The 27,810-nt window shown below is 48.9% G+C and overlaps 1 protein-coding gene across 2 annotated transcripts in view; it reads right to left on the bottom strand.

Annotated features, from left to right (window-relative positions):
• ZFAND3 (zinc finger AN1-type containing 3) overlaps positions 1-27,810 on the bottom strand; it is a 203,660-nt gene that overhangs the window by 26,685 nt on the left and 149,165 nt on the right. The window contains exons 4-5 of one of the 2 annotated variants that reach the window (XM_069768298.1): positions 24,135-24,200; positions 145-309 (exon numbers count right to left, since the gene is read on the bottom strand). In XM_069768298.1, coding sequence (XP_069624399.1) covers positions 145-309; positions 24,135-24,200 — 231 coding nt within the window. The remainder of the gene's footprint in view (positions 1-144; positions 310-24,134; positions 24,201-27,810) is intronic. The other variant, XM_069768299.1, reaches the window with a different exon arrangement.

Below are 27,810 nucleotides of genomic sequence, written 5' to 3'. Positions count from 1 at the left end.
GAATACATACAGAATAAATACAGCAGAATTGCTCTGGAGGTGACTGTATGAATATAAGATCTACACGCTCTGACCAATGACATGCCCCGCAGCCCAGAGTATTGGTGGGTGGGGTAGAACATTCGGCATTTGTGATCCACTCACCGCAGCGACAAGACCCCAACTCCTGTTGTACCAACTCCAGTTTTATTTGGCAGCGGAAGCAGCGGCGTCGGCTCTTCTGTTTGGGGCGGTTACGGTCGGGTCCTTCCCCGCTGTCGAGTAGTCGAGGCCGTTTAATGGGGGAAGCTTCATCCTCTGATTGGGAATCTGAAAGAGAAACAATGTATCAGTGAATAATGGGGACAGTTACGCGGATACCTGGTCGCCGAGGAGGATGAGGGAAATTGTACACTCACTCGTATACATGAAGCCTACAGAGAATCATCTGGACACCAGTCCTGTTCACGGGCGACCAAGAACTGACACTTCCAGGGTTTTGGGGATCTCAGATAAACTTTCTGGATAATTGTGATGTATATTATACATTGGAATTGTTATATCAGAGTCATATATTCACCTCTGCAACTTCCAAACCAAGGACAGGGACTGCCCTCAGTCGCTGGTGTTAGGTGATTTAGTGCCCTCAGTCCCTGGGGTTGGGTGGTACAGTGCCCTCAGTCCCTGGGGTTGGGTGGTATAGTGCCCTCAGTCCCTGGGGTTGTGTGGTATAGTGCCCTCAGTCGCTGGTGTTAGGTGATTTAGTGCCCTCAGTCCCTGGGGTTGGGTGGTATAGTGCCCTCAGTCCCTGGGGTTGGGTGGTATAGTGCCCTCATTCCCTGGGGTTGGGTGGTATAGTGCCCTCATTCCCTGGGGTTGGGTGGTATAGTGCCCTCAGTCCCTGGGGTTGGGTGGTATAGTGCCCTCAGTCCCTGGGGTTGTGTGGTATAGTGCCTTCATTTCCTGGGGTTGGGTGGTATAGTGCCCTCATTCCCTGGGGTTGGGTAGTATAGTGCTCTCAGTCCCTGGGGTTGGGTGGTATAGTGCCCTCATTTCCTGGGGTTGGGTGGTATAGTGCTCTCAGTCCCTGGGGTTGGGTGGTATAGTGCCCTCATTTCCTGGGGTTGGGTGGTATAGTGCTCTCAGTCCCTGGGGTTGGGTGGTATAGTGCCCTCAGTCCCTGGGGTTGGGTGGTATAGTGCCCTCATTCCCTGGGGTTGGGTGGTATAGTGACCTCATTCCCTGGGGTTGGGTGGTATAGTGCCCTCAGTCCCTGGGGTTGGGTGGTATAGTGCCTTCATTTCCTGGGGTTGGGTGGTATAGTGCCCTCATTCCCTGGGGTTGGGTGGTATAGTGCTCTCAGTCCCTGGGGTTGGGTGGTATAGTGCCCTCAGTCCCTGGGGTTGGGTGGTATAGTGCCCTCATTCCCTGGGGTTGGGTGGTATAGTGCCCTCATTCCCTGGGGTTGGGTGGTATAGTGTCCTCTGTCCCTGGGGTTGTGTGGTATAGTGCCCTCATTCCCTGGGGTTGGGTGGTATAGTGCCCTCATTTCCTGGGGTTGGGTGGTATAGTGCTCTCAGTCCCTGGGGTTGGGTGGTATAGTGCCCTCAGTCCCTGGGGTTGGGTGGTATAGTGCCCTCAGTCCCTGGGGTTGGGTGGTATAGTGCCCTCATTCCCTGGGGTTGGGTGGTATAGTGCCCTCATTTCCTGGGGTTGGGTGGTATAGTGCCCTCATTCCCTGCGGTTGGGTGGTATAGTGTCCTCAGTCCCTGGGGTTGTGTGGTATAGTGCCCTCATTTCCTGGGGTTGGGTGGTATAGTGCTCTCAGTCCCTGGGGTTGGGTGGTATAGTGCCCTCAGTCCCTGGGGTTGGGTGGTATAGTGTCCTCAGTCCCTGGGGTTGGGTGGTATAGTGCCCTCATTCCCTGGGGTTGGGTGGTATAGTGCCCTCAGTCCCTGGGGTTGTGTGGTATAGTGCCCTCAGTCCCTGGGGTTGGGTGGTATAGTGCCCTCATTCCCTGGGGTTGGGTGGTATAGTGCCCTCATTCCCTGGGGTTGGGTGGTATAGTGTCCTCTGTCCCTGGGGTTGTGTGGTATAGTGCCCTCATTCCCTGGGGTTGGGTGGTATAGTGTCCTCTGTCCCTGGGGTTGTGTGGTATAGTGCCCTCATTTCCTGGGGTTGGGTGGTATAGTGCCCTCATTCCCTGGGGTTGGGTAGTATAGTGCTCTCAGTCCCTGGGGTTGGGTGGTATAGTGCCCTCATTCCCTGGGGTTGGGTGGTATAGTGCCCTCAGTCCCTGGGGTTGTGTGGTATAGTGCCCTCAGTCCCTGGGGTTGGTTGGTATAGTGCCCTCAGTCCCTGGGGTTGGGTGGTATAGTGCCTTCATTGCCTGGGGTTGGGTGGTATAGTGCCCTCAGTCCCTGGGGTTGGTTGGTATAATGTTGGCAGAGCGCAGGCACCGGGCATGTAACAGGAACACAGGGAGCGGAGCACAGACGCAAGAGGGAGATGACTGACTGCCATGACACCGGGGAAGGAGACATACCTCCGGGACACAATAGAGGTATGGGGGGCAATTTATTAAAGTGATTATTTCTGCGTTCCCAGGGAAAGAAACATAAGAGCCACCTTCACAGAGTGCAGCCTTGGTGCTGGTGAAGGTGGCTCTTTTACTTAAAAACGCCCTGGGGGGTGACAGGTTCCCTTTAAATGCTAAAAAATGCTTTAATGTAAGAGAATGTAACCTACAAACTCCAGGAAAAGTACCAGATACAATGTTGCTGATCGGCATCACAGAAGTATCCAGCCAGATCACACATCTGAGCCCGCGCACTGTGCTGTGATGACGGCCGTGTTTACCGATACTCGGCTTTCACAGAATCAGATATTGACAAGATAACATGAGACCTATAGAGAATGACTTCCATACATACGAGGGAGTGGACCGTGCGCACAGCGCAGGATCATTTCCATATTACCGATCTGGTTCTGTGTTATATGAAGTCCCTGCTCAGGACTCCGCTTCTTATTTACCATTTTTCTATTATCCGGCTTAATACACGAGCTTCATGTCAGTAATCAGATGACGCTACATCCGCGCAGGTTCTGCCATCTCCGAGCGTACGCGGAGAATAAAGCACAGCGTGGTGCGCAGTCTGCGGCGAGGATGAAAGTGCTGGGAGATTGTCTGATACGCCGCACACTCCTGTGTGTCTAAGGAACAATATAAATGTAAATACGCGTAGCCCCGAGCCCAGGCGTGCCCCCGTGCCGCTACGCCCACGCCTCCGAGGCTATTCCTCTCACGATCAAGTAGAGCGAGGCGCCGTATGAAGATGTGGACGTCAGAGGTGTTAATACTATTTTTATTTCTGATTTGTAAAACATAACATCATTCTGGCTGCTTTGAAAGACGACGTGAGCCTGTCGGTAGATATCTGCGCCAATGGCGTCTTGTGGGCAGCAGAGAAATTTATTATGCCTATCAGATACACACAGATATTCCAGAAATATGGCAGCAAAGTGTGACCGAATGGCACCACTACTGGAGGGCCCACGGCTTGGCCGTCTCCTCAATGTCTTATAGGCAAGAAGAGCATCGAGGCCCAAAAACGTCGCCTTGCACCTCTGCAACTTTCTGTACACCTCTGCAGGCTTTCTGCAACTCTCTCTATACACCTCACTCCTCTGCAGGCTTTCTACAACTTTCTATACACCTCACACCTCTGCAGGCTTTCTGCAACTTTCTGTACACCTCACTCCTCTGCAGGCTTTCTACAACTTTCTATACACCTCACACCTCTGCAGGCTTTCTGCAACTTTCTGTACACCTCACTCCTCTGCAGGCTTTCTACAACTTTCTATACACCTCACACCTCTGCAGGCTTTCTGCAACTTTCTGTACACCTCACTCCTCTGCAGGCTTTCTACAACTTTCTATACACCTCACTCCTCTGCAGATTTTCTACAACTCTCTATACACCTCACACCTCTGCAGGCTTTCTGCAACTTTCTGTACACCTCTGCAGGCTTTCTGCAACTTTCTATACACCTCACTCCTCTGTAGATTTTCTACAACTCTCTATACACCTCACACCTCTGCAGGCTTTCTGCAACTTTCTATACACCTCACTCCTCTGCAGATTTTCTACAACTTTCTGTACACCTCACTCCTCTGCAGGCTTTCTGCAACTTTCTGTACACCTCTGCAGACTTTCTACAACTCTCTATACACCTCACACCTCTGCAGGCTTTCTGCAACTTTCTGTACACCTCACTCCTCTGCAGGCTTTCTGCAACTTTCTGTACACCTCATTCCTCTGCAGGGTTTTTACAACTTTCTATACACCTGACTCCTCTGCAGGCTTTCTACAACTTTCTGTACACCTCACACCTCTGCAGGCTTTCTGCAACTCTCTATACACCTCACTCCTCTGCAGGCTTTCTGCAACTCTCTATATGCCTCACTCCTCTGCAGACTTTCTGCAACTTTCTGTACACCTCATTCCTCTGCAGGGTTTTTACAACTTTCTATACACCTCACCCCTCTGCAGGCTTTCTACAACTTTCTATACACCTCACACCTCTGCAGACTTTCTACAACTTTCTATACACCTCACACCTCTGCAGGGTTTCTACAACTTTCTTTACACCTCATTCCTCTGCAGGGTTTTTACAACTTTCTTTACACCTCATTCCTCTGCAGGGTTTTTACAACTTTCTATACAACTCTCACCTCTGCAGGGTTTCTACAACTTTCTATACACCTCACTCATCTGCAGGCTTTCTACAACTTTCTATACACCTCTGCAGGGTTTCTACAACTTTCTATACATCTCACACCACTGCAGGATTTCTGCAACTTTCTGTACACCTCACATGTCTGCAGGCTTTCTGCAACTCTGAAAACTTTGTTTCGCCTCTTCACCATATTGATGAACCCTGCTTACTGTAAGTGCAAATATTTTCCCTTTCTATTCATTCTGAAACAAGTCCTGATCATATCCAGCTCGCACAGGTGCAGGGTTCGCTCCTGTGTATCAGAGCTGTAATTTCAGCCCCTGGATGAGTTGTCTGCGTCCTTGAGGTTTTCTTGGCAGTCGGCCACTCCAGGGAAGATTCACTGCCGCTTCCAGCCTTCTATGTTGGAAGATAATGGCCCTCTGTTTTTTCATAAAGCCCTTGAGCTTCAGAAATGGAGCCCTTGAGCTTCAGAAATGGAGACTATTTGAGTGATCCTTTAAAAAAAAAAAAACATTCATCTCTTCAGGAATTTCCTTGCATGGTGGCAGAGTCATTTTGTAAAATGGTCATGATTGGATATATAAGCTGAATGCAAATGGCGGAGCCTCCATGCGCTGCTCTACAGGCTGCTCCGATAGCAATGCTTCCTACGGCGTTGAATGGATTCAAGAGTCTGTGACTGCGCCACACAAGAGGCAAAGCATCTGTGCACATGAAGCCCTACGATCAGCAGGGCTGGTGCCTGCAACCAACAAAGGGGCAGTAACTTCAGCACAGCGAAGTCTGGGAAATATTACTCAGTAAAGTACGCAGCAGCGATTGGCGCCTCGGGGAATTGAGGGATTCCACAAGCCACAAGTTCAGAATAGACTTCTGGCAGAAAGTCGAGTCTTTTACGGGAGCGTTGCGGCTACTTTTGGCCAAATTTCATTAATAGGTTTTAATGCAAAAACATGGTGTCATTATAAATTTTGTATCGCTTGTCTGCTACGTCCTCTATGTATCATTGCCCATAGAAGATGCAGAATGAGTGACCAGTGAGTAGCGCACCTTCTCATTTATCATCAGAAGAGGACTGAACTTTTATACATTATTATGTGGGGTTAAAAAAAAAGTATCTGCTACATCAGGCTGAGACTTTCACTAAAGGCTAAATTGTTTATCACCCACTACGCCACGGCAATTAGAAAAACATCCGGCCGCTTTATAAATGATTACATAGTGTCTGCCTCTTGTGGTCGGCACTCCACACGGACTGCTCTAACTGCAAAGACTCCTTTCCTAATTAGAAGCAGGAAATTGCCTTCCCTCCACAGGCAGTGAATGGCCTCTGGTCCTCGGAAGGAGGAAATCATGTTCCGGTCCTTTGTATTGATCACCCATATACTGATACGAATGCACAAAGACGTCTCAGAGGTGGTGATCTCATTTACAGGCTAAACATGGCCCACTTTTCTAGCCTCTCATTATAAGACAGGCCTCCGTCCGGCGTAACGTAGGGGAGGCCTCCGTCCGGCGTAACGTAGGGGAGGCCTCCGTCCGGCGTAACGTAGGGGAGGCCTCCGTCCGGCGTAACGTAGGGGAGGCCTCCGTCCGGCGTAACGTAGGGGAGGCCTCCGTCCGGCGTAACGTAGGGGAGGCCTCCGTCCGGCGTAACGTAGGGGAGGCCTCCGTCCGGCGTAACGTAGGGGAGGCCTCCGTCCGGCGTAACGTAGGGGAGGCCTCCGTCCGGCGTAACGTAGGGGAGGCCTCCGTCCGGCGTAACGTAGGGGAGGCCTCCGTCCGGCGTAACGTAGGGGAGGCCTCCGTCCGGCGTAACGTAGGGGAGGCCTCCGTCCGGCGTAACGTAGGGGAGGCCTCCGTCCGGCGTAACGTAGGGGAGGCCTCCGTCCGGCGTAACGTAGGGGAGGCCTCCGTCCGGCGTAATATAGCAGAGGCCTCCATCCCGTGTAATATAGGAGAGGCCTCCATTCTGTTTAATATAGGAGAGGCCTCCATTCTGTGTAATATAGGAGAGGCTTCCATCCCGTGTAATATAGGAAATGCCTCCATCCCGTGTAATATAGGAGAGGCCTCCATCCTGTGTAATATGGGAGAGGCCTCCATCCTGTGTAATATAGGAGAGGCCTCCATCCCGTGTAATATAGGAGATGCCTCCATCCTGTGTAATATAGGAAATGCCTCCATCCCGTGTAATATAGGAGAGGCCTCCATCCTGTGTAATATAGGAGAGGCCTCCATCCCGTGTAATATAGGAGATGCCTCCATCCTGTGTAATATAGGAAATGCCTCCATCCCGTGTAATATAGGAGAGGCCTCCATCCTGTGTAATATAGGAGAGGCCTCCATCCTGTGTAATATAGGAGAGGCCTCCATCCTGTGTAATAGTACATTGATGTGTTTGAATTAACTTGATTTTCTCATTATCCTTCTTAAAATGTGGAGTTGAATCCTGTATAGAAGACGTAGCCTCACAAGTGATTTATAGAGGCGTAATAAGATCTACAGAGGGGTAATATTATAACATTACAACCTGATCTTTTATGTGGTCAGCTGAGAAGATGGCTCAGGAGAAGAGAGACGCTTGTTATGTACTGTGATACAAAAAGGACGTAAAAGACAAATGATCCAAAAAGTATTATAAGGCTATGTTCACACTTTGCGGATTTTGCTGCGGATCCGCAGCGGATTTGACTGCTGCGGATCCGCAGCAGTTTCCCATGAGTTTACAGTACAATGTAAACTTATGGGAAACAAAAAACGCTGTGCACATGCTGCAGAAAAATCCGCGCGGAAACGCTGCGGATTACATTCCGCAGCATGTCACTTCTTTTCTGCGGATTTTCACCTGCTCCAATAGGAAACTGCAGATGAAAATCGGCAGAAGAAACCGCAGTAAAAACCGCGATAAATCCGCAGTAAAAACTGCAACGGGTTTTCACTGCGGATTTTGGAATTCTGCTGCGGAAAAATCCGCAGTGGAATCCGCAAAGTGTGAACATAGCCTTAAAGTCTGATGGGGAGATGAAAAGGCTGATGGGAGGGGACGACGGAGCCCAATGAGGGGAGGAGACGACGGAGCCCAATGAGGGGAGGGGACGACGGAGCCCAATGAGGGGAGGGGACGACGGAGCCCAATGAGGGGAGGGGACGACGGAGCCCAATGAGGGGAGGGGACGACGGAGCCCAATGAGGGGAGGGGACGACGGAGCCCAATGAGGGGAGGGGACGACGGAGCCCAATGAGGGGAGGGGACGACGGAGCCCAATGAGGGGAGGGGACGACGGAGCCCAATGAGGGGAGGGGACGACGGAGCCCAATGAGGGGAGGGGACGACGGAGCCCAATGAGGGGAGGGGACGACGGAGCCCAATGAGGGGAGGGGACGACGGAGCCCAATGAGGGGAGGGGACGACGGAGCCCAATGAGGGGAGGGGACGACGGAGCCCAATGAGGGGAGGGGACGACGGAGCCCAATGAGGGGAGGGGACGACGGAGCCCAATGAGGGGAGGGGACGACGGAGCCCAATGAGGGGAGGGGACGACGGAGCCCAATGAGGGGAGGAGACGACGGAGCCCAATGAGGGGAGGAGACGACGGAGCCCAATGAGGGGAGGGGACGACGGAGCCCTATGAGGGGAGGGGACGACGGAGCCCAATGAGGGGAGGGGACGACGGAGCCCAATGAGGGGAGGGGACGACGGAGCCCAATGAGGGGAGGGGACGACGGAGCCCAATGAGGGGAGGAGCACGATTAAACCCGTTGAGGGGGAACAACTGATGGGGACGGGGGGCAACTGAGCCCAGCTGGAGGGACTGGGGGTGACAATTGAGCCTTAGAGTTCTGCGTCTTCTCCGACCATCATCACACCTATCTGTGATTGTCATAATTGAGTCAAATATAGCAAATTGCCCGTATCCAAGCTACAAGCAGCAATTAATTATCCCAATTAACCCCTGAGGAAAGTTCTCTGCAGTATTCAGAATTTACTGAGTATAAGTTGTCATCAGTCGTAACATTTCTGTAATTGCAAATTAACGGATGGAATTAAGATCTCAGATTTACCAGGAACGGGATCACTCCAGTTAACTTTCTCCATAAACATCCAGTATATACTATACGGAGCCGCCATCACTGCACGTGCACGGAGCAGCCATCACAGCACTGAGCCGCCATCACTATACGGAGCCGCCATCACTATACGGAGCAGCCATCACTATACGGAGTCGCCATCACTATACGGAGCCGCCATCACTGCACGGAGTCGCCATCACTATACGGAGCCGCCATCACTATACGGAGCAGCCATCACTATACGGAGCCGCCATCACAGCACTGAGCCGCCATCACTATACGGAGCCGCCATCACAGCACTGAGCCGCCATCACTATACGGAGCCGCCATCACAGCACTGAGCCGCCATCACTATACGGAGCCGCCATCACAGCACTGAGCCGCCATCACTATACGGAGCCGCCATCACTATACGGAGCCGCCATCACTATACGGAGCCGCCATCACTATACGGAGCCGCCATCACTATACGGAGCCGCCATCACTGCACGGAGCCGCCATCACTATACGGAGCAGCCATCACAGCACTGAGCCGCCATCACTATATGGAGCCGCCATCACTATACGGAGCAGCCATCACTATACGGAGCCGCCATCACAGCACTGAGCCGCCATCACTATACGGAGCCGCCATCACTATACGGAGCCGCCATCACTATACGGAGCCGCCATCACTATACGGAGCAGCCATCACTATACGGAGCCGCCATCACAGCACTGAGCCGCCATCACTATACGGAGCAGCCATCACTATACGGAGCCGCCATCACTGCACGGAGCAGCCATCACTATACGGAGCCGCCATCACTATACGGAGCCGCCGTCACTGCACGGAGCCGCCATCACTATACGGAGCCGCCATCACTATACGGAGCAGCCATCACTATACGGAGCCGCCATCACTATACGGAGCAGCCATCACTATACGGAGCCGTCATCACTATACGGAGCAGCCATCACTATACGGAGCCGCCATCACTATACGGAGCCGCCGTCACTGCACGGAGCAGCCATCACTATACGGAGCCGCCATCACTATACGGAGCAGCCATCACTATACGGAGCCGCCATCACTATACGGAGCAGCCATCACTATACGGAGCAGCCATCACTATACGGAGCCGCCGTCACTGCACGGAGCAGCCGTCACTATACGGAGCCGCCGTCACTATACGGAGCAGCCATCACTATACGGAGCAGCCATCACTATACGGAGCAGCCATCACTATACGGAGCAGCCATCACTATACGGAGCCGCCATCACTATACGGAGCAGCCATCACTATACAGAGCCGCCGTCACTGCACGGAGCAGCCATCACTATACGGAGCCGCCATCACTATACGGAGCCGCCGTCACTGCACGGAGCAGCCATCACTATACGGAGCCGCCATCACTATACGGAGCCGCCATCACTATACGGAGCCGCCATCACTGCACGGAGCCGCCATCACTATACGGAGCCGCCATCACTATACGGAGCCGCCATCACTATACGGAGCAGCCATCACTATACGGAGCAGCCATCACTATACGGAGCCGCCATCACTATACGGAGCAGCCATCACTATACGGAGTCGCCATCACTATACGGAGCCGCCATCACTATACGGAGCCGCCATCACTATACGGAGCCGCCATCACTATACGGAGCAGCCATCACTATACGGAGCCGCCATCACTATACGGAGCCGCCATCACTGCACGGAGCAGCCATCACTATACGGAGCCGCCATCACTGCACGGAGCAGCCATCACTATACGGAGCCGCCATCACTGCACGGAGCAGCCATCACTATACGGAGCCGCCATCACTATACGGAGCAGCCGTCACTATACGGAGCCGCCGTCACTATACGGAGCCGCCATCACTATACGGAGCCGCCGTCACTATACGGAGAGGGCACCCAGAGTGTCTGGTGAGATTGGAGCTAGCGCTGATTGCATCAGTTTAACCTGTCAATGCCAAAGTACTGCAGAGCGCTGTACAGATAATCAGGAGATCACAGGTGGAAGCCCCCCTAATCGAACTATAATCAATGAATATTTAAAAAAACACAAAAGTAGAGGTTTACATTTCCCTCATTTGCCCCAAACAATTAAGTGTAAAAAATGAGCACACGTGGTGTAATAAAATCTAAATATTTACCCCACATGGTGAAAGTTAAAATAAACAAAGGTAACTGTGGATAAAACCGCGCTAACAGTTCAATGGGTGGAAAAAATAAGTATAGATTATGGAAAATGGAGACAAAAAGCAAAGGTCTGAACTTTTTACAACCCCTAAAACCGGGAGAATCCTGCCACCAGGTCGTTTTTAACCACATAGTGAACGCTGTATAAAAGGAGAAACAATGGTGGAATTTTTCCCCATCTTGGAATATTGCTGTGTAGATGGAAGAATAAAAAAAATTTATGGCTTTTAGAAGGAGGAAATAATGAACGCACAGAATTGAAAAATCGCCTGCTCGTTAAGAGCTGAAATATATTTTTGCTATTCCACAAATAAAGAACTTTTGTTGTAACAAATGTTTCTCCCTGCAGCATCCATAAAGGAGACATGTAAGGGGCGAGCATCTGCATGCTGGAGAACATGGCGGACCCTGCAGATGCCTCTGGGGGTCTCCTCGTCCGCGGTGCCGAGGGTGGCGGTTCCTGGGTAACCAGTGCTCGGTGATTAACGTCTCGCCGTCTTGAGCCGCAGCTACCTGGTAAATCACAGCATCTGCATTCAAAGCAGACTCATTAGCGGGATGAGAAGTCTGAAGAGGACGCACTCGAGATGCTGCTATGAGGAGTCAAGCATCCACTGACCTCAGCATCAATCTAATTACGGGTTTTTTTCCCAGAAAGATACAATGCGTCACATGAGAAGAGCCTGTTCTCATGGTGAACATGTGCTCCGGGCTCTAACAAGCTGCTCTGTGACCCGGCAGCCGTCGTCTGAGCAGAACCTCGCATCGTCTGATGAGCAGGACGCGGGTCAGGAACAGGAGTCGGAGAAGGAAACGGGCGAGAGATGGAAATATTCAGCTCCTGCTATGTAAATTACAACATAAAGTCACACAATCCCCATATAACTAGTGTTACTCCCATCATACATGTGGTCATCGGATCAACAAGTCCCTTCTTTTCTCACAAACTAGCGCTCCCGTCATCCCAGTAGTGCACCTCCCCATCTCAAACCTTAGCCGACAATCTAATGTGTCTGGGAAGAGGTTACAGCTCTGCCCACAGCTTCCCGTGCCCATCATGCTGCCTTACCACCATCTGCACCCATCCCCCTTCACCAGCGGACCACCCCCAATGGCTCAGACCGGTACTGCTGCATTTAGGGCAGGGTTATCAATCTTAATTACACAGAAGACCACAATTAAAAACTTGGCCAAAGTTGCGGGCCAACCTGAATACTTGTCTACAGTTGAAGGTTTTTACTTATTAAATATAATGATGAAACTTTTCATTTGGAAATAGACTTAAGGGGCTTGTCTCACGAACAAGGTAAGTTTTAATTAATAGGTAGTAGAATAAAATTAGCACAATCACAAATGGAGCATATTGAAATAATAAAATATTATATAAGAGCAGTAAAAAAAAAAAAAACATACGGCCCAATGGTCTAATTGTTATTACATATTTAAAAGGATAAAAAACACTGAATAAATAATACAGATAAAGTATGATGCCAACAAAAGTGCCCCAAAACACAGAATGATACCCCCCCACATGGTATTCTGACCATACTGCCCCCCCCCCCAGCAATGTATGGTGACACATCACAGTATGATGTCTAAACTGTGATCCCCATACAGCCCTCCACATATAGTATAAGGGCCCCACATAGTCCTCCATACAGAATCATGGGCCCCACGTAGTCCTCCATACAGAATAATTGGCCTCACATAGTCCTCCATACAGAATCATGGGCCCCACGTAGTCCTCCATACAGAATAATGGGCCCCACGTAGTCCTCCATACAGAATCATGGGCCCCACGTAGTCCTCCATACAGAATAATGGGCCCCACGTAGTCCTCCATACAGAATCATGGGCCCCACGTAGTCCTCCATACAGAATACTGGGCCCCACATAGTCCTCCATACAGAATACTGGGCCCCAACATAGTCCTCCATACAGAATCATGGGCCCCACGTAGTCCTCCATACAGAATCATGAGCCCCACGTAGTCCTCCATACAGAATACTGGGCCCCACATAGTCCTCCATACAAAATCATGGGCCCCACGTAGTCCTCCATACAGAATAATTGGCCCCACAGTCCTCCATACAGAATCATGGGCCCCACGTAGTCCTCCATACAGAATACTGGGCCCCACAGTCATCCATACAGAATACTGGGCCCCACGTAGTCCTCCATACAGAATCATGGGCCCCATGTAGTCCTCCATACAGAATCATGGGCCCCACGTAGTCCTCCATACAGAATCATGGGCCCCACGTAGTCCTCCATACAGAATAATTGACCCCATAGTCCTCCATACAGAATACTGGGCCCCACGTAGTCCTCCATACAGAATACTGGGCCCCACATAGTCCTCCATACAGAATCATGGGCCCCACGTAGTCCTCCATACAGAATAATTGGCCCCACATACTCCTCCATACAGAATACTGGGCCCCACATAGTCCTCCATACAGAATCATGGGCCCCACGTAGTCCTCCATACAGAATAATTGGCCCCACATAGTCCTCCATACAGAATACTGGGCCCCACATAGTCCTCCATACAGTAGAATGGGCCCCACATAAATTTATCCCTTGGACCAGAGTAGGATGTGTGCTCTATGGCATGCAAGCTGACTTTCTGTATCTTAGAGGGGACAGCATGCACCTAGTCCATCTACCCCCAACCTATAACCAGGTTACTTAGGATCCTGAAGAGACACCCCATCTCCCAAATTCCCTGGTTCCCATGGTTGCTTTCCAGTTTCCACCCTGATCTACATTTGTTTGCCCCTTCCTGATCTTCTGACAGTCTTCAGTCTACTTTGACCACTAGTTTATCCACCAGATTAATTAAGCTCCACCTGCTGTGACGTCGACCACTATGACTACTCTTCACAGAGCTCACCTTGGACTTCGTCCACAATGGTAACTGAGAATACTTTGAGGTTGTGTCCTGGGAAGCCGAACTGCGAGACCAGGCCCCTGTCCGGGGTATAAAGGGTGAACACCAGGGGCCCCAGAGTCCCCACTCCGCAGATTAGCTCAAACCAGATCCATTCCACTTCTTCCATGTAGACTTTGTGTGGGTCTCTCAGCTTCCAGGACACCTCCAAATGACATTAGAATAAGGAGACCCGGCTTTAATGTTTTTGTTTTTTTTCATTTTTGAGTGGCCTTAGCATTTGCGCCATGTGACCGTACAGACGCCCACGCTGGGTTTCCAGATTATGCGGACACAGACTTGCAGAATACACGCAGCTTAAATCTTGTCAATTAGGAGTGAATTAAACATGAGTTTACTGACAACGTGCAAATGAAATTCAGCTGGCGACAGACTCTCCGTACACTCGGCTATCCTGACAGAAGCTTGCGCTGCCGAGCACCGAGGGCGATGTAGAACGAGAACTCGGAATGAAAACCTGTGAGTGCAAAGACAACGTCGACACTGCCCCCGATCAACAGCAAACATCTCATTACGATTCAGCCACGAAAGAGGAGAAAAATCGAGATAGTCATCTCCTTCACGGATGGGCCGGATGGTGGGATATTTACAGTCCCCTCCTATTGTTCCGTGCCCGGCCGGTGACTTGTCTCATCACTAATTCATGTGTTTCTCTCGCTCTTCTCCAGTTTTCCTGCCGCTGAGTTGGTTTCTCCATCTTTGGACTTGCGTGTTCCTTTCTTCCCGGTGGGATCAGCGGCTCCTACACGTGAAGGTCAAGAGCACGCATGAGAAGATCATGATTCAGGAACTCTTCATCTTTCAATACTTCTCCTCCGACAATCCTCTTCTGACTCTTCGGTTTGAGTTGGAGCCAATCCTCCCCGTCAGTCACCTCTCTGCCCCCAACACCTTGACCAATGTGTTTCCGTTCGCAGTAGACATTTCTCATTAATGTGTTGCAAAAAGGTGAAAATGTAGAGATTTGTTACTAAGCAAAGTCTGATAAAGCCTTAACCCTGCTGTTGTCTTCGGTCTGGGGAGACCGATTTTGAACTTTGGTATTTTTTGGGGTGTTCAAGATGCGGTTCTGAAACTTGTGGTTGATTGACTTAAATGAGGATGGGTCGGTCGGCCACGGGTTTCAGAGCCGCATCTTGAATATTTTAAAGAATATTGAAGTTCAAGGTCGGTCGTTTTTGACCGAAGACAACAGCAGGGTTAAGACGAGCAGAAGAGCGGAGCCATCACTCAACACAGATTCAATGTATTGCACGTTTCCTAGAGCAAGTTCAGGGGCGAAGAAAACAGAATCTAGCAGCTCCGTAGAAGTACAGGTCCTTCTCAAAAAATTAGCATATAGTGTTAAATTTCATTATTTACCATAATGTAATGATTACAATTAAACTTTCATATACTATAGATTCATTATCCACCAACTGAAATTTGTCAGGTCTTTTATTGTTTTAATACTGATGATTTTGGCATACAACTCCTGATAACCCAAAAAACCTGTCTCAATAAATTAGCATATTTCACCCATCCAATCAAATAAAAGTGTTTTTTAATAACAAACAAAAAACCATCAAATAATAATGTTCAGTTATGCACTCAATACTTGGTCGGGAATCCTTTGGCAGAAATGACTGCTTCAATGCGGCGTGGCATGGAGGCAATCAGCCTGTGACACTGCTGAGATGTTATGGAGGCCCAGGATGCTTCAATAGCGGCCTTAAGCTCATCCAGAGTGTTGGGTCTTGCGTCTCTCAACTTTCTCTTCACAATATCCCACAGATTCTCTATGGGGTTCAGGTCAGGAGAGTTGGCAGGCCAATTGAGCACAGTAATACCATGGTCAGTAAACCATTTACCAGTGGTTTTGGCACTGTGAGCAGGTGCCAGGTCGTGCTGAAAAATGAAATCTTCATCTCCATAAAGCATTTCAGCCGATGGAAGCATGAAGTGCTCCAAAATCTCCTGATAGCTAGCTGCATTGACCCTGCCCTTGATGAAACACAGTGGACCAACACCAGCAGCTGACATGGCACCCCACACCATCACTGACTGTGGGTACTTGACACTGGACTTCAGGCATTTTGGCATTTCCTTCTCCCCAGTCTTCCTCCAGACTCTGGCACCTTGATTTCCGAATGACATGCAAAATTTGCTTTCATCAGAAAAAAGTACTTGGGACCACTTAGCAACAGTCCAGTGCTGCTTCTCTGTAGCCCAGGTCAGGCGCCTCTGCCGCTGTTTATGGTTCAAAAGTGGCTTTACCTGGGGAATGCGGCACCTGTAGCCCATTTCCTGCACACGCCTGTGCACGGTGGCTCTGGATGTTTCCACACCAGACTCAGTCCACTGCTTCCTCAGGTTCCCCAAGGTCTGGAATCGGTCCTTCTCCACAATCTTCCTCAGGGTCCGGTCTCCTCTTCTCGTTGTACAGCGTTTTCTGCCACATTGTTTCCTTCCAACAGACTTACCATTGAGGTGCCTTGATACAGCACTCTGGGAACAGCCTATTTGTTGAGAAATTTCTTTCTGGGTCTTACCCTCTTGCTTGAGGGTGTCAATGATGGCCTTCTTGACATCTGTCAGGTCGCTAGTCTTACCCATGATGGGGGTTTTGAGTAATGAACCAGGCAGGGAGTTTATAAAAGCCTCAGGTATCTTTTGCATGTGTTTAGAGTTAATTAGTTGATTCAGAAGATTAGGGTAATAGGTCGTTTAGAGAACCTTTTCTTGATATGCTAATTTATTGAGACAGGTTTTTTGGGTTATCAGGAGTTGTATGCCAAAATCATCAGTATTAAAACAATAAAAGACCTGACAAATTTCAGTTGGTGGATAATGAATCTATAATATATGAAAGTTTAATTGTAATCATTACATTATGGGAAATAATGAAATTTAACACTATATGCTAATTTTTTGAGAAGGACCTGTAGTAACTCTAAAAATCATTATCGACCCTTTAAAAAGGACTTTGCCACGAGTTAGGACAAGAAGCCAAATCAGAAACTCCATTTGTTAGACACGTCTTTCAGGGTGTTTGCCCCTCACTAGTGCAAGTCAGAAGAACTGGTTGCATGGGTGTGCGGCCTTTGAGAAGGTAAAGTTTCATCTTTTGGAGAGCAACAAGTTGGTGTAGAGATTTTCAAGCTATTCAATGTGTCCCTGGCACATTAAATATGTACATAGCCTCTTTATATAGGAAAAGAACGGGGACTCTAGTGCCAGAAGATCTCGTGCATTGCACTGATGAGAGGCACAAACCCTGAAACACGTGTCAATCAAATGGAACTGAGGGTCTTGCTTCTTATCCTTAGCCATAAGACAAGGCCCTTTAAAAAGTCCAAATGGAATTTTAGGATTGTAACTCCTTATAGATGGAGCTAGAATCGCTGTTCTCTTCCCCTGTGAACAGGTTATTGGGAACATCCAATACCTTGACTTTGTATAGTGATGCGACCACGGATGGAATACACAAACTGAATTAAAAATGGTATCACCTATTGTTTAGACGGATATTATTATACATCACCTAAACTGCTCCCATTTGTCCACACTCAGGATATCGACGGTATCGAAGGGTCGGAAAACAGGCGCCATTGCGGAGGTCAGCGACCTTTGGCATAATGAGAAGACGAAGAGATTCACATATGTAATAATAAAGGCCACACAAAGCTACCGGCTGCAGCAATCGATGACACTTCTCCTCCACAATTACGCCTCCGCCCCGGCTCCATTTATTGGAAACTTTAATGCTCACAAGTTTGAGATTCATTAAACACCTCTGACGGGCGATCAATGGCGACTTTTTACATCAGTGCAGCGTTGGAGGGCGGATTATTTATGTGCTAATAACTGGCTCAAGTGATTGAAGTGACAATTAACTGCACTGAGGAAAGTATAACAGGCCGAACAAATGCAAGACGGGTATATGCTATATACTGTGTGCTACGTGAAAATGAGGACTCTGCTCCAAAAAGGGGCAGTGACCAATCCAGAGGCCAAAAAACGACAATTAAAACATTTTGTTTGGTCGCAGTCACTGGCTCAGTTGATTAAACAAAGGTTTAGGGACACAAATAACAAGAGTTCATGGCCCTGATCTCACCTCAAGTAATTTATGTCATGCTGACCTTTTCATCAACAGCCGCATCTAATAAAGGGCAATTGTGCAGCACCAAAGATGAAAGCACAGGCTGCACCGAGAGGCGTCACCGCTGATCTCTGGTGATGGATAGGAGGCATTGTCAGTGATGTCACCGCTGATCTCTGGTGATGGATAGGAGATTCTCAGTGATGTCACCGCTGATCTCTGGTGATGGATAGGAGGCATTGTCAGTGATGTCACCGCTGATCTCTGGTGATGGATAGGAGACATTCTCAGTGATGTCACCGCTGATCTCTGGTGATGGATAGGAGACATTCTCAGTGATGTCACCGCTGATCTCTGGTGATGGATAGGAGGCATTGTCAGTGATGTCACCGCTGATCTCTGGTGATGGATAGGAGACATTCTCAGTGATGTCACCTCTGATCTCTGGTGATGGATAGGAGGCATTCTCAGTGATGTCACCGCTGATCTCTGGTGATGGATAGGAGGCATTCTCAGTGATGTCACCGCTGATCTCTGGTGATGGATAGGAGACATTCTCAGTGATGTCACCGCTGATCTCTGGTGATGGATAGGAGACATTCTCAGTGATGTCACCGCTGATCTCTGGTGATGGATAGGAGGCATTCTCAGTGATGTCACCTCTGATCTCTGGTGATGGATAGGAGACATTCTCAGTGATGTCACCTCTGATCTCTGGTGATGGATAGGAGACATTCTCAGTGATGTCACCGCTGATCTCTAGTGATGGATAGGAGACATTCTCAGTGATGTCACCGCTGATCTCTGGTGATGGATAGGAGACATTCTCAGTGATGTCACCTCTGATCTCTGGTGATGGATAGGAGACATTCTCAGTGAAGTCACCGCTGATCTCTAGTGATGGATAGGAGGCATTCTCAGTGATGTCACCGCTGATCTCTGGTGATGGATAGGAGACATTCTCAGTGATGTCACCTCTGATCTCTGGTGATGGATAGGAGGCATTCTCAGTGATGTCACCTCTGATCTCTGGTGATGGATAGGAGGCATTCTCAGTGATGTCACCGCTGATCTCTGGTGATGGATAGGAGGCATTCTCAGTGATGTCACCTCTGATCTCTGGTGATGGATAGGAGACATTCTCAGTGATGTCACCTCTGATCTCTGGTGATGGATAGGAGACATTCTCAGTGATGTCACCGCTGATCTCTAGTGATGGATAGGAGACATTCTCAGTGATGTCACCGCTGATCTCTGGTGATGGATAGGAGACATTCTCAGTGATGTCACCTCTGATCTCTGGTGATGGATAGGAGACATTCTCAGTGATGTCACCGCTGATCTCTGGTGATGGATAGGAGACATTCTCAGTGATGTCACCGCTGATCTCTGGTGATGGATAGGAGACATTCTCAGTGATGTCACCGCTGATCTCTGGTGATGGATAGGAGGCATTCTCAGTGATGTCACCTCTGATCTCTGGTGATGGATAGGAGACATTCTCAGTGATGTCACCTCTGATCTCTGGTGATGGATAGGAGACATTCTCAGTGATGTCACCGCTGATCTCTAGTGATGGATAGGAGACATTCTCAGTGATGTCACCGCTGATCTCTGGTGATGGATAGGAGACATTCTCAGTGATGTCACCTCTGATCTCTGGTGATGGATAGGAGACATTCTCAGTGAAGTCACCGCTGATCTCTAGTGATGGATAGGAGGCATTCTCAGTGATGTCACCGCTGATCTCTGGTGATGGATAGGAGACATTCTCAGTGATGTCACCTCTGATCTCTGGTGATGGATAGGAGGCATTCTCAGTGATGTCACCTCTGATCTCTGGTGATGGATAGGAGGCATTCTCAGTGATGTCACCGCTGATCTCTGGTGATGGATAGGAGGCATTCTCAGTGATGTCACCTCTGATCTCTGGTGATGGATAGGAGACATTCTCAGTGATGTCACCTCTGATCTCTGGTGATGGATAGTAGACATTCTCAGTGATGTCACCTCTGATCTCTGGTGATGGATAGGAGACATTCTCAGTGAAGTCACCGCTGATCTCTAGTGATGGATAGGAGGCATTCTCAGTGATGTCACCGCTGATCTCTGGTGATGGATAGGAGACATTCTCAGTGATGTCACCTCTGATCTCTGGTGATGGATAGGAGGCATTCTCAGTGATGTCACCTCTGATCTCTGGTGATGGATAGGAGGCATTCTCAGTGATGTCACCTCTGATCTCTGGTGATGGATAGGAGACATTCTCAGTGATGTCACCGCTGATCTCTGGTGATGGACAGGAGACATTCTCAGTGATGTCACCTCTGATCTCTGGTGATGGATAGGAGGCATTCTCAGTGATGTCACCGCTGATCTCTGGTGATGGACAGGAGACATTCTCAGTGATGTCACCGCTGATCTCTGGTGATGGATAGGAGACATTCTCAGTGATGTCACCGCTGATCTCTGGTGATGGATAGGAGACATTCTCAGTGATGTCACCGCTGATCTCTGGTGATGGACAGGAGACATTCTCAGTGATGTCACCGCTGATCTCTGGTGATGGATAGGAGGCATTCTCAGTGATGTCACCGCTGATCTCTGGTGATAGATAGGAGACATTCTCAGTGATGTCACCTCTGATCTCTGGTGATGGATAGGAGGCATTCTCAGTGATGTCACCGCTGATCTCTGGTGATGGACAGGAGACATTCTCAGTGATGTCACCGCTGATCTCTGGTGATGGATAGGAGGCATTCTCAGTGATGTCACCGCTGATCTCTGGTGATAGATAGGAGACATTCTCAGTGATGTCACCTCTGATCTCTGGTGATGGATAGGAGGCATTCTCAGTGATGTCACCGCTGATCTCTGGTGATGGATAGGAGGCATTCTCAGTGATGTCACCGCTGATCTGTACATTAGATACTTTGAATCATCACAGCCGCTTTGATATAGATTCACCCTTTGTCAGGGCCGTATGTAGTTTATATTCAGCGGCAACATGTGCTGTTTTTTTTCCGCCTGTTTGATATTGTGGACGTGAAATGGATTTCGATGGCGTTTTATTTCCTAGACATCATAGGATCAGAATCTGGCATGTTACTGAGATAGAGTATCTTACGGCAGTGTGGTTGGGATTCTGAGCAGGGAATAGAGCCATCCTGCTCCAGCCAATCCTCATGTATTATAGTCCATGGTGGTGGACAACAGCGGATTGTATCACTACGTCATTTCTGTTTCCAGGTCTTCTGTACGGACGGTTTTTCATTTACCATGAGGGTTCTTGCCCTTTAATTCTGCACAGTGTTGTCTGCTGTTCCTCGCTGGTAATCTCCGCTGTGTTACAGGTTAGTAATTACATGGATCCCTGTAATCCGCTGCCCCCTTTGCTGTTCCCTGCAGGGCATTTATCCAGGGTCCCGGCCCCTCTGACATGTTTGCAGAACCCTCCTGTGCTCCAGTGTTCAGACCTCGGATGCCGGAGTCTTGTACGTCCCAGCTGGTTTCAGCACTTGTAGATCTGCGAGACTCACAAGTGGGAAGATGATTTGCAAGTAATTAGTAATTTTCTCCCAGGGGATTAAACGAGCTTCTCGGAGGACAGAAGGATGGGATTCCGGAGCACAAGAGTCCGAGTAACAGCAGTTAATGAGAGTTCAGAGCGTCAGGAACCCTCAGCATCATCCATTTATCAGGTGGGAAAGAGCGACTGCCACATCTGGAGATTACGAGGTTTTTACTCAACTCCTATTGATTTTATCGGGACACGACGTGACATGTTCTGACACGTGGCATCACAGGAACGTTTTCCAGAGCCGCAGACAATGGAATAACGCAAGTACTTTGTATAATAGGCTGCATGGCGGAGACAAAACAAGATAGTGGTCTCCAGTGATAAGTTGGTGGTCTCCAGTGATGAGTTGGTGGTCTCCAGTGATGAGTTAGTGGTCTCCAGTGATGAGTTAGTGGTCTCCAGTGATGAGTTAGTGGTCTCCAGTGATGAGTTAGTGGTCTCCAGTGATAAGAGCCGTGCGAAGATCCATCACTGATTTATTCCATTCGCTCTCATCTCACAAAGAAACCAACCCGGGAAACAACATGTCACTGCTGAGCCCCGAAGCCCCCACCATGATCAGCCTTTGTGACTATACAGGCCAGTCCACATAGATACTAGCACCACGGACGCGGTGTCCTTCTGATGTTATGTGCCATGTGGTCCATAATCCACCACCAATGAGTGAGGTGTCCGGTCTTACAGTCCAAACATCAACACTTCAGTCGGGAATGGAAGGGTCGGCGTTATCAGTCTTTGTGCTCCTCGTTCACTCTTCTACTGTCCTATCCAGCCACGCTGCGAGTGCCACGATCGGTAACCTACTGCCCAGCCCCTGCTCCAAAATCCAGATTCCAGCCCCAAAGGGACGATTCTTAAGAGGTTTCACTGTATAGTGAAGAGTTGTCCTAAGAAGAGTCCTTGCGTTAGAAATCAGGAAAGCTCTAGCAGAATCTGGACATCAGACCTGGCAATCAGAAGGCGAGATCCTCTCCTGACCCAAGTCCACATCCATTCCAGATCTGCCCCACATCTGGGTCCCCCCGCTCCTCATCCATTCCAGATCTGCCCCACATCTGGGTCCCCCCGCTCCTCATCCATTCCAGATCTGCCCCACATCTGGGTCCCCTCCCTGCTCCTCATCCACATCCATTCCAGACCTGCTCCACATCTGGGTCCCCCTCACTGCTCCTCATCCACACCCGCCGACAGGCGAGAAGGGTCCAACCATGAAGAGAGAACCAGGGGAAGGTCCGCGAGACCATCACAGTGCATTACTGGGGGTACAAACGTGTCCTAACCCGTATCTAACCTGATGGAAAGACACAGGGGTTACATAGGACTGCAGGTGACAGTACATTATCTGTACTCAGAGTTATCACTGTGTTATCTGTGGTGTTACATAGGACTGCAGGTGACCTCTACTACATTATCTGTACTCAGAGAATTATCACTGTTATCTGTGGCGTTACATAGGACTGCATGTCACATGTACAGGCTATTATATGCTGTTACATAGGACTGCATGTCACATGTACAGGCTATTGCATGTGGTGTTACATAGGACTGCGGGTCACATGTACAGGCTATTACATGCTGTGTTACAAAGGACTGCAGATCACATGTACAGGCTAGACTGGAGAGACCCGTGTGTCGTAACCAGTGCCTTCCCCTGTCCCACCACTCCATAATAAAAGATACCGACAAGCCTGGATGGGTTGAACAGGTCGGTCACAGTTTATTATTTGCAAAGTAGAGAAGGGCAATTACACATCGCGACGGACTCATTGCTGAAGGCCCCAGCCGACGACCGCTGGGCCAGCAAGCCGATGAGAGGTTACGAACCTTTGCCCCCCTCTACCTACCGCTGTGACGTATATAAAAAAGGTCAATTTTTTATTTTTTTTTATTTTTTAACAATAATAGCACAGCACATTCACCCGTTTATGAGGGAGGGACAACAGCTTCAAAGGGTCAGCCGGGGAGAAAGAGGAAGGCACTGGTACATGTGGTGTTACATAGAACTGTGGGTCACATGTACAGGCTAGTACATGCTGTGTTACATAGGACTGCAGGTCACATGTACAGGCTAGTACATGCTGCGTTACATAGGACTGCGGGTTACATGTACAGGCTAGTACATTCTTTGTTACATAGGACTGCGGGTCACATGTACAGGCTAGTGCATGCCGTGTTACATAGGACTGCAAATGACAGCTCTGCATTTCCTCGGCTTACACACAGTGGGGCTGTGAGACGCGGAGGCTTCTCGGGGATCTGTCACATTTTACGCCGCGTTTCTGTCTGTACTTGTTCCAATTCTCGCTCTGCCTTGGGGACGCAGAATTGACTTTCGGAGGAGCGCGGTGTTTGGGAAGAGGCCGAGGAACGTGACAGCACCAGTTATATTTAATGCAGGGGAAGCGGCGGTGCGCAGGATTCGGTCCCCGATGACAATACTGAAGATTCTTGTAAACACAGCGTTCAATTGAGAGCCAAAGCCGGTGCAGGCTGGAGCCGCATTCACCCCCGGAGCTGCGCTCTTACCTGTGTCACAGGATCTTTTGGTTGGTGTGGTTAGAGAGACGTGAGCTGTATCTGTGCAGGGCCCACCTGGAAAACAGAGAACACGACAATCACAGGAGACCTAGACCTGGGGGCACAGCCGTCCGCTCAGGGGGCTTCATCTCAACTAAACACTGCTGCTGCGATAAGTAACAATCACCGGCTGGTGCCCATAAATATCATCAATGCAGATCAGTGCTCCACCATACTTTACACTGCAGCTCTGATCGTCACTCCAGGCACTTGTGCTATCTGGAGTCTTTGCGCATGAAGTCATTGGTGCTAATATGTCCATCAATAGACTGTCCTCCCTCGTACTTTACACTGCATTACATCCCGCCCCTGTACTTTACACTGCATCACATCCCGCCCCAGTACTTTACACTGCATCGCGGCCCTCCCCCGTACTTTACACTGCATCACATCCCGCCCCAGTACTTTACACGGCATCGCGGTCCTCCCCCGTACTTTACACTACATCACTGTCCTCCCCTGTACCTTACACTGCATCGCGGTCCTCCCCCCGTACTTTACACTGCAGCTCTGATCATCACTCCAGGCACTTGTGCTATCTGGAGTCTTTGCGCATGAAGTCATTGGTGCCAATATGTTCATCAATAGACTGTCCTCCTCCATACTTTACACTGCATCGCGGTCCTCCCCCGTACTTTACACTGCATTACATCCCGCCCCTGTACTTTACACTGCATCGCGGACCTCCCCCGTACTTTACACGGCATTGCGGTCCTCCCCCGTACTTTACACGGCATCGCGGTCCTCCCCGTACTTTACACTGCATCGCGGTCCTCCCTTGTACTTTGCACTGCATCACAGTCCTCCACTGTACTTTACACTGCATCGCGGCCCTCCCCTGTACTTTATACTACATCACAGTCCTCCCCTATACTTTACACTACATCACAGTCCTCCCCTGTACTTTACACTGCATCGCGGTCCTCCCCTGTACTTTACACTGCATCGCGGTCCTCCCCCATACTTTACACTGCATCACATCCCGCCCCAGTACTTTACACTGCATCGCGGACCTCCTCCGTACTTTACACTGCATCGCGGCCCTCCCCCGTACTTTACACTGCATCGCGGTCCTCCCCCATACTTTACACTACATCACAGTCCTCCCCTGTACTTTACACTGTATCGCAGTCCTCCCCTGTACTGTGCACTGCAGCTCTGATCATGTAGCACAGTCTCCGAGAAAAATCATTGCAGGGTTTTATTTTGTGCTCCATCCTGTGCCCATGAGAACAGTAAATCATCCCTCCCACTTGTTTCACTGTCTTGTCAATCCTATTTGTTTCTATTATATTTGTTAACTGATTTGCATTGAATGTTTATATGTATTATATCTTGGTGCGATTCCATTCTGTAAATTTCTATTGAAAAGTCAATAAATACAATCCCTGACAGAAGTTCTGTCGCTTATCCATGTTATGTAAATAAAAGCTTATAACCTGACGTTAAATTCATCCATTGGTTATATAAATTATTCTTTTGAAAGCTGAAACTCTCTGAAATGTGGTTTAGGTTAAGAAAATAAATTGGCATCAATGCAGAAATATTGATCAGCTAATGGACACAGAATGGTCAGATTTTGGCAAGACAAAACTTTTGTCGCCTGGTCATATAATGCACCCAATCCTAGTTTACATCCTCACCTGTGCTCAGTAAATGATCGGTTAATTAGTGTGTGTATAAAAAGAAACCCAGCACCCCAGACCTTCACTTGAACTGCAACTTGAGCTCTGACAACATGCCAAAAATCCACCCTGTGACCAAAGCCTGGATTATCAAGAGGCTGAAGACCAGATCCACTGCAAAGGTGGCTGGCACCTTTAATGTGTCTCAGCGTCAAGTACAAAGAATTGAATAAAAGATTCGAAGAGACTGGAGATGTGTTTGACAAGCCCAGGTCTGGCAAACCCCACAAGACAACTGCTTAGGAGGAACGTTTGTTGGTTAGAAAATCCAAAGCAAGCCCCTCTTCCACTGCAGCAGAGCTCCAACAGGCCTGGTCACCTCAAGTCCCTGTGTCAACTAGAACAGTTTGTAGGATTCTGTCTCGGAATGGCCTCATGGCCGAATCAGTGCCCAGAAGCCAGCACTAAACAAAAGGCAAATAAAAAACCGTGTGGCATTTGCAAAGTCCCACAGCCTGCTAAACAGATGGACACTGGAAAAGTGGCAGAAGGTGGATTTCTCTGATGAATCTTCAGTAGAATTACACCACAGCCGCCGCAAATACTGCAGGAGATTACATGGTGCATTATATGACCAGGCAACAAAACTTTTGTCTTGCCAAAATCTGACCATTCTGTGTCCATTAACTGATCAATATTTATTTTCTAAATGACTTTCTAAATAATTTTCTAAATAATTTTCTAACCTAAATCCCATTTCGGAGGGTTTCAGCTTTCAAAAGAATAATTTATACAACCAATGGATGAATTTAACTTCCGGTTATAAGCTTTTATTTACATAACATGGATAAGCGACAGAACTTCTGTCAGGGAGTGTATTCAGTTATAATAAAAAGAACAGTAAATCAGCTGGTCAATGGACTTTATACTGCAGCTCTGATAACACTAAGATATTAGGGAATTTTTCTAGGAGCCAGTTTTTATGAATTGATTTGCACAGATCTGTAGATCAGTGTGCAATCATCCACCATACTTTACGCTGCAGCTTTGATCATGCCTGCACTTACTTCTGCTAAGATATTAGGAACTTTTGCCATGAGCTACATTTCGGCTACCATAAACTAGGCAATCGTTCACACGGCAATTCCTGAACAGTTCATTAACATAAACTTGAGAAGACGAGGGTGCGAGTCGCTTTACATGTAATAACCTTTCTATAACCAGAGATCTATAAAAAGAAGGGAGAATCATCCGTGAAGTTCAGCGCTTCCCTCATTTCATGCGCAGTAAATGTATCTGAAAGCAGCCGAGAGATAAGTAGAAGAGGAAAGTGAAGCCGGCGCCTGTGCGACTTGTCGGAGCGAAGCCGGCCGTTAAATAATCTAGAGGATTATCAGGTCTCCAATGTTCCTGGAATGAGAGAAATGCCAGATTTGTAATGCAAATTGCCTAATGAAGCAGCGGGAGAGCGCGCGAGCGAGCGGTCTATTTCTGGTGGGAGGATTGACGGTCTTCATCATTAACGCTCACGCTTCCCTCAAGATGAACTTACCTGGATTCCTGCATCACTCCAGTCCGGCCGCTGGGACTCAGGCAATTTCGCTTCTAATTAATGGGGCCGCACTGGGCTTAGGGAGCCCAATTATTGGAGGCTTTTGATGGCCTTGTCTCCAGAGGACATGGATGAGTGCCGCAGCTGAGAGGAGTAGGAGTGCTGGGAATAGCAGAACCGATCTGAAACTCTGCTAAATATTATATATAGCACAAGAAGAAAGTGTCATGGTCCAAACTCTCTTGCGTGGTCCCACCATACAGTCCCTCATCGGTCTGTCCGAATCTAAGGTTTCTGCTCAAACAAATAAGCATGATAGGAGCTGTCGTTTTAAAGCTCCATTAGTAAATCGCTAATATGGTCTCTTTGTTACAAGATAGAACAACTCTGAACAAAGCCTACCGATTCCGGCTCAGGACCATGTTACAGGATCGAGGCACCACCCATG

Source organism: Ranitomeya imitator, chromosome 5 (genome assembly GCF_032444005.1).
Source record: "Ranitomeya imitator isolate aRanImi1 chromosome 5, aRanImi1.pri, whole genome shotgun sequence".
Classification (NCBI taxonomy): domain Eukaryota; kingdom Metazoa; phylum Chordata; class Amphibia; order Anura; family Dendrobatidae; genus Ranitomeya; species Ranitomeya imitator.
The sequence above is the reverse complement of the archived record's forward strand: the minus strand, read 5'-3'. Positions and strand labels throughout refer to the sequence as shown.